Genomic DNA, 8138 nt, shown 5'->3' on the forward strand with positions numbered 1-8138 from the left:
GAGAGCCCGACGCTTCTTCTGTAGAGTTGCGCGGCTCCAAGGCGTTACTCTGCGCTCCCTCCCGGCGGGCAGCGCTCCCTCACCGCTCAGAGTTGCGCGGGGCTGGAGAGGCCAGAGCCAGGCCGCGGGCACCAGGACCTCGCAGCTTCGGACGCAGTGTGACTGGATTTCTTAAAAGAACTCGCCGAGCTCTTGGCTCCAAGACGCCGATCGGACTCAGAGCGAGAATCAGCCGTTTGGCTGAAAGTTGGAGCCAAGCTTTTGGGGCTGTAGAAGGAGCGAGGAGCGGAGAAGGAGGCGAAGGAGGAGGCGGCGGCGGCGGCGGCGGCGAGCGGAGCCTCGAGGAGAGAAGGCGGAGCAGCACTGTTGAGGCGGCGGCTTTGGCTAGCAAGCGGCGGCGCCGGGCTCTCGCCTGCCAGGGGCCAAACTTGGTGTGTGGGGGGGCGCGCGCCTTATTGAGCTCAGTGAGTCAGGAGACTTGGGCAAACTTTGAAGGGTAACAGGAGACGCTTGTTGCTTCTCGCCGCAGAAAAAGCCGCACCGTTACGTCGCATCGAGAGGAGAAGGCGGCCCCCCAATCTGCGCCCCCAGCCCAGGGAGACGAGTTTGGACCCCAGGCGGCTGCTCCAGTGCTGGGCGGAGGCGGCGGCGCCCCCGTGGCGCGAGCACCCCAGCTGCAGCGCCCTCTGTTCCGCGCCGCCCACGGCCCAGCCCCGGCGCCGGGAGGACTCTCATGCGCCCGGCGCAGCGGCGCCTCCCCGGATCCCAGCCGCTCCCGGCTGCCTGGTCGCATTTCTCGGGCTAAGAGTGCCGCTGCACCCGCGGCCGGCGATGCGGGGCTCCCGCGCGGCGGCGTCGCGCTTGCCTCTGGACCTTTGCACCCTGGTGCTGGCGCTGCTGGGCTCACTGCCCGCAGGCGCCGGGGCGCAGCCGTACCACGGAGAGAAGGGCATCTCAGTGCCAGACCACGGCTTCTGCCAGCCCATCTCCATCCCCCTGTGCACGGACATCGCCTACAACCAGACCATCCTGCCCAACCTGCTGGGTCACACGAACCAAGAGGAAGCGGGCCTCGAGGTGCACCAGTTCTACCCGCTGGTGAAGGTGCAGTGTTCTCCCGAGCTGCGCTTCTTCCTCTGCTCCATGTACGCACCCGTGTGTACAGTGCTCGACAAGGCCATCCCTCCGTGCCGCTCTCTGTGCGAGCGTGCCCGCCAGGGCTGTGAGGCACTCATGAACAAGTTCGGCTTCCAATGGCCTGAGCGGCTGCGTTGCGAAAACTTCCCCGTGCACGGCGCTGGCGAGATCTGCGTGGGCCAAAACACGTCGGACGGCTCCGGGGGCGCGGGCGGCGGCCCCACCGCCTACCCTACCGCACCCTACCTGCCCGACCTGCCCTTCACCGCGCTGCCTCCGGGGGCCGCTGACGGCCGGGGCCGCTCCGCTTTCCCCTTCTCGTGCCCCCGCCAGCTCAAGGTGCCCCCCTACCTGGGCTACCGCTTCCTGGGCGAGCGCGACTGCGGCGCCCCTTGCGAGCCGGGCCGCGCCAACGGCCTTATGTACTTTAAGGAGGAGGAGAGGCGCTTCGCCCGCCTCTGGGTGGGCGTGTGGTCTGTGCTGTGCTGCGCCTCGACTCTCTTCACAGTGCTCACCTACCTAGTGGACATGCGGCGGTTCAGCTACCCGGAGCGGCCCATCATCTTCCTGTCGGGCTGCTACTTCATGGTGGCCGTGGCGCACGTGGCCGGCTTCCTGCTGGAGGACCGCGCTGTGTGCGTGGAGCGCTTCTCCGACGACGGCTACCGCACGGTGGCGCAGGGCACCAAGAAGGAGGGCTGCACAATCCTCTTCATGGTGCTCTACTTCTTCGGCATGGCCAGTTCCATCTGGTGGGTCATCTTGTCGCTCACTTGGTTCCTGGCGGCCGGCATGAAGTGGGGCCACGAGGCCATCGAGGCCAACTCGCAGTACTTCCACCTGGCCGCCTGGGCTGTGCCCGCTGTCAAGACCATCACCATCCTGGCTATGGGCCAGGTGGACGGGGACCTGCTCAGCGGGGTGTGCTATGTGGGCCTGTCCAGCGTGGACGCGCTGCGGGGCTTCGTGCTGGCGCCCCTGTTCGTCTACCTCTTCATCGGCACGTCCTTCCTGCTGGCGGGCTTCGTGTCTCTCTTCCGCATCCGCACCATCATGAAGCACGACGGCACCAAGACCGAGAAGCTGGAGAAGCTGATGGTGCGCATCGGCGTCTTCAGCGTGCTCTACACGGTGCCGGCCACCATCGTTCTGGCCTGCTACTTCTATGAGCAGGCCTTCCGCGAACACTGGGAACGCACCTGGCTCCTGCAGACGTGCAAGAGCTACGCGGTGCCCTGCCCGCCCGGCCACTTCCCGCCCATGAGCCCCGACTTCACCGTCTTCATGATCAAGTACCTGATGACCATGATCGTCGGCATCACCACTGGCTTCTGGATCTGGTCGGGCAAGACCCTGCAGTCGTGGCGCCGCTTCTACCACAGACTCAGCCACAGCAGCAAGGGGGAGACTGCGGTATGAACCCCGGCCCCTCCCCCACCCTTCCTTCCCGCCGCCGGGGGTGGGAAAGGGGCGGTAGGGAAAGAACTGCGGGGTGGGGGGACTTGTTTCTGGAACCTCCTTCCGCTCCAGTGAGAAGTGACCTGGAAATGAGAAGATATATGTAGATATATGTGGGTTGGGAAAAGAGGCCTGGGTGGAAAGACGGTTTGGATGAAAAGACTTCTGGCAAAGACTTGCAGGATGATGCTGGTGATGTTAACAGTGACGTTAATCATGTGCGGTACGGGCCGCCCTGGGCCTGTCGAAAAAGATTGAGATCAGAAGGTTGCTATGAGTTCTTCCCGGCTCTGGGCCGACCTGGGACTGTGAGCGATTCCCCTGCTGCAAGACAAGTGGCCTGTCCTCACTCCTGTGAGGCCCGGGTGAAAGGTACAGCTGTCTGCGGCCGCCGCTTTGTTGGGAAAAGGGAGGACTCCCTGCAGTGTCCTTGTCAAGCGGTGGTCAAACCATAATCTCTTTTCACTGGGGCCAAACTGGAGCCCAGATGGGTTAATTTCCAGGGTCAGACATTACAGTCTCCACCTCTGCCTCCTCCCCGCCTGTTTTTCTTCCTCTACTCCTTTCAGGTCTTGTAAAATAAGCATTTTGAAGTCTTGGGAGGCCTGCCTCCTAGAATCCTGATGTGAGGATGCAAAAAGAAATGACAACATTTTGCAACAAGGAAAAGGAGGCTAGTAGTAGGTATTTCTACTACTTTTTTATTTTCTGGGGAAGCAGGCAGAAGAAAGAAGGCTGTTTTATTTGGTTTAATATCCTGAAAAGAAGTGATGACTTGTTGCTTTTCAAAACAGGAATGCATTTTTCCCCCTTGTCTTTGTTGTAAGAGACAAAAGAGGAAACAAGTGTCTCCCTGTGGAAAGACACAACTGTGAAGACAGCAACTTTTATAGGCAAAGCAGCGCAAATCTGAGGTTTCCCTTTGGATGTTAATTTGGTTGTAATAAACATTCCTTTTTAAGGAAAAGTGAAGGGCGGTGTGCTTCCATACCCCTTTCTGTCAGAGGTACTGACTTGGCTAAAGGAAATGCAAGGGGTTTTGCTGTGTTTAAGTAAATTTAATTCAGAACACATGATCCAACAGGCTCTGTTAAAACATTCAGGGAAATCTCTCCCTTCATTTTCTTTTTCTTCCCTTAAACCTGCATTTAGGTTTTGTTTTTCGATTTTTTTTTTTTCCTTCCAATTTGAATCCTCTAAGATAAAAGGAGAAGCATAATGCCTTTAGCCTCATAATAAAGGAACGTTAAATTTTTTTAAAAGTCAAAGGAGCATTTTGTCCTGTTTTCTTTGTTCCATAAATCCGTTTATAAAATATCATGTGTATGCTGACCCTGTCTTTGTGTGGCTGGGTGGGGAGGTGACCTGCAGAAATGACAGTGAGTGAAGAGGACAGTTAAAACCATGGGCCCCATTTTTAAGGAAAGTCATTAAAAGAAGGTAAACTTCAAAGTAAGTCTGGAGTTCTTTGAAATGTGCTGGATGACTTAAATTTATTAATCTTAAATCATGTACTTTTTTTTCCTCTATAATAGAACTCCAATTCCTTTGCATAATGGTCTAAAGCTGAACAGAGAATCATGGGAGCTAACCTTTACTCCACCTTTGACATCACCCTCCAATCCAGCAACACTATCCTGTTTCTCAAAACTGTCTTTAAATGCTGTTTGAAACAGTTTTTAAATCAGAGGGTTACTACGAGAGTACAAGTTGCTTTATACATGTAATGTTCAGTTGAGTGAAGCTGCTTTTTATATTAAAGTTTAACATTGACCTTATGTTTCTTAAACCTCCAAAACTGTCTCATTTGTCAGATTTTTAAAACGCCCACTACACAGTTTTTGGCATCTTTTGTGTTATATCTCTTGCATGTGAAATTTGTAAAATAGAGACGAGTGCAGTATGTATATTTTGTAAATCTCCCATTTTTGTAAGAAAATATATATTGTATTTATACATTTTTACTTTGAATTTTTGTTTTGTTTTGCCTTTTAAAGTCTACAAGGAAGCCCCACTTTATCACATGTACAGATCACAAATAAATTTTTTTTTTTAAATACAAAGTGAACGTTTATTTAGTTTATAGTTCCTATATAAGCCAAAGAACAGAATTTTGTATTATGGAAAGATGGTATAGAGGGACACCCACTGAATATGTCCCTCATAAAAGAAGACGCTTACTCCTTGGAAGGAAGGTTATGACCAATCTAGATAGCATATTGAAAAGCAGAGACATTACTTTGCCAACAAAGGTCCGTCTAGTCAAGGCTTGGTTTTTCCTGTGGTCATGTATGGATGTGAGAGTTGGACTGTGAAGAAAGCTGAGTGCCGAAGAATTGATGCTTTTGAACTGTGGTGTTGGAGAAGACTCTTGAGAGTCCCTTGGACTGCAAGGAGATCCAACCAGTCCATTCTGAAGGAGATCAGCCCTGGGATTTCTTTGGAAGGAATGATGCTAAAGCTGAAACTCCAGTACTTTGGCCACCTCATGTGAAGAGTTGACTCATTTGAAAAGACCCTGATGCTGGGAGGGATTGGGGGCAAGAGGAGAAGGGGACGACAGAGGATGAGATGGCTGGATGGCATCACTGACTCGATGGACGTGAGTCTGAGTGAACTCCGGGAGTTGGTGATGGACAGGGAGGCCTGGTGTGTTGCAATTCATGGGGTCGCAAAGAGTCAGACACGACTGAGCGACTGAACTGAACTGAAAAGAAGATGTTATATATATGAAGGTCTTTTTTCCTTGCCTTTTAAAATACAGAGTTTAATGAATGCCTTAACTGTCCTTTAATTTTTTTTTTTTTTTCTGTTGTTGTTGCTTCCTGCCTCTCTTCCCACCACCCTGGCGCACACACACCCCTAAGCATTTTCACATCCTGCCCTGAATCATTTACTGAAGGTACAGAATAAGCATCTCTTTTAGAGAGGTGCTATCTGATCCATGTTTTTACTACCCTTCAGGCATGGAGTCCATATTTGAAAGAGGACTAGATATTTTTGGTCCACTTTTCTGGAGATATTTTCCTTGGGGAGAATGCTATGAATGTTTTTTGTTTTTTTTTACTGATTCTAAGGCCCCTTATTTGAATTGTTAGGGCTTAAACCTTTGGGTTCAGGTGACTGGAAGATCTGTAGTTGATTCCAGAGATTATAACGGGAGCATTGCTCTGGGAGCTTCCCTGGCTGTAGGCTTCACTCTCCCTTCTAGGTCAACTGAGCTGGAGGTCAAGTGATTCCCCGAGGTGGCAGTGACTCAGCAGCTCCAGCAGTAATAGACTCCGCGCCTGACCCCGGCATGGCCTCAGAAGCCACTGAAACTATTCTTTCCTCTTGCCGGGGAGGCTAACTTTGGAATCAGATTAGACGAAGAAGCCTTCACTGTCCAGGCGCTTTGATATTCAACAGTCCCTCAGGGAAATGATAAAGGCATTCTAAAGACTTCCATTTTCAAGCCTCACCAGATTCTTTTTTCCCCACTTTAATTCAGGTATCTGTCTAGAGTCCACTCATTCTCCGCAGCCATCACAGCAACGGACAGGACGCTGCTGTTTCTCCTGCCCTCCCTCAGCTCTAAATTTCTGCACTTCTAAAGCTCAACAGAAACAGTTTCTGTTTTTGTTTTAATTAACAGGCTCACACACACATGGCTGGTGTGTTTTACAAACACAAAGAATGAAAACCAGTGACAGACAGTCCTCACCAGGAGGAGGAAGGCGTGCAACTACACAGTGTGTGCAAAGCGGCTTTAAGATCCTCCTGGGTTTTGAACATCACAATGGGTGTGAGGTCGTCTTAAACTGTGAAGATTTTGGTGGCTAGGAAAGAAAAAAAAAAAACACGACTTCAAGTCTCTTAAGGTTTATCCATTTTTGCTCATAAAATGACACCTTTTAGGTTAAAGCATGCCTCTTTTAACACCACACTAATACTGCCTGTTAAGAATGTTTGCTTTTAGAGTCGATGGAAGGCTCCCAATGGGGTTTTTTGCTCTCAAATTAACTGCTAAAGGCACTTAGACCCTTCTGTGGGGAGAGCGAGGTGGTTGCTCCTGTAAATGTGTCCCCTTCCTCTCGTCAGCATGGCCTCGTCCTTCAGAGCTCTCGCAGACTGAAGAGCACTGGTCTTTAGTGAGGGAACAAAGACTGCGTATGAATAAATTATTACCTGCTTTTTTGTAAGCAAAGATGAAAGGGTTCTGTTTCGTTCCTTTCACACTGTGGTGCATCCTAAGGTAGTAGATTCTTACCTAAGAATTTTAGAGGCTCAAGGATCTTTCAGGAGGTGCATCTTTGCAGAAAATAGGTGAAAGAGAGTGTGTATGGAAGGGCATGTGTGGAGTTGAGGAAAAACACTGGTGGGAGTTTGGTGTTAATCCCTAGATGAGGAGCAGAAAGACTTGTGAAAATTGACTTCAGTTTATCAAACAAAATTAGTCTATACAATATGCAACACCTAATCTTTTAAAGTAGGTTTGTGAGAAATCTTGGCGAGAAACAAATAAAAGCCCTATTGACAACATCTTACCCATTAAAGGTAGGTTTGTTTTTTTTTAATGTGCTTGATAGAAAATAGTGATATTAGCAATAGTGATATTAGTTCTCTGGACAGAACTACAGGAGTCTAACAGCTGTAGGTTTGAACCCTGTAATTATACTGGGAAATTCTCTTCTAACTCTCCCATCTTTAATTTCACTGAAAAGGCAGGTGGCTATTTATAGATAGTATATTTTTGTATATGCATATGTGGACGGTGAATAACAGTCTAACAGGGCTTCAGGAAATCCTACGTGTGGGTCTGTTCTATTTTTCTCTTATTTCACTCTCAGTGACATTAATGTAATTTAATAAAACTTGGTTCTTCAACTCTTACTTTTCAACTTGTAACATTTCTTACCTCTGAATCTATATTCCTCACATTTCATAAAAAAGTAAACTAGTTAAAAGGGTACCATTTAAATGTCAAGTCTTTGGTAAACACACATTGTGCCTCTTACTCTCTGGTTGAAAAAAGAAAAACTTCTAATTGGAATTTTCTCAATTAGTACCACAGTGATGGAAAAAAGGAATTTTGACCAAGACAATTGTTTATTATAAGTGATCCAGTCCAAGAAGTACTAACCAAGCAGCCACTATAGAAAAGGTGCTATCCTAGGGCTGGAGGGATTCAAGATAAAAAAAAAAGACACTCTACCTGAGGTAACCTGGAGCCTAATTCAGGGTGAATGAGCACAGCCTCCCCAGTGGAGGAATAAGCAAATAATTATCTTTCTAAACAGAACGTGGTAAGTCATAACAGAGGCCCAAATGTTATTTGGAATAATATTACTTGACATTTGGTGGCATTTACTGTTTTAAAAGCTGCTTTCACACTCATTATTTGACTTTATCCTCAAAATTATTGTAACAATCTTACGACATGGAAGAAATCCTATTATAAAAATGAAGAAGCTGAGGAGCTTAGTGTGTTGAAGTGACACGGGAAGAGGAAGGGATCATATCCCATCCTCAGATTCTGGGCTTAGCCCACTTTCTGTAACATG

General features: G+C 49.1%; 1 protein-coding gene across 1 annotated transcript; it reads left to right on the plus strand.

The window, feature by feature from the left end:
- Positions 1 to 4658, plus strand: FZD7 (frizzled class receptor 7). Its single transcript, XM_006080537.4, has one exon. The coding sequence runs from the start codon at positions 832 to 834 to the stop codon at positions 2554 to 2556; it is 1725 nt and encodes a 574-aa protein (XP_006080599.1). The 5' UTR covers positions 1 to 831; the 3' UTR covers positions 2557 to 4658.
- Positions 4659 to 8138: the final 3480 nt, after the last annotated feature.

The sequence above is a fragment of the Bubalus bubalis genome, chromosome 2 (assembly GCF_019923935.1).
Source record: "Bubalus bubalis isolate 160015118507 breed Murrah chromosome 2, NDDB_SH_1, whole genome shotgun sequence".
In the NCBI taxonomy this organism is placed as follows: domain Eukaryota; kingdom Metazoa; phylum Chordata; class Mammalia; order Artiodactyla; family Bovidae; genus Bubalus; species Bubalus bubalis.

Excerpts from the sequence above, each read along its gene's own strand:
- FZD7 (XM_006080537.4), top strand. The coding sequence starts at position 832 with ATGCGGGGCTCCCGCGCGGCGGCGTCGCGCTTGCCTCTGGACCTTTGC.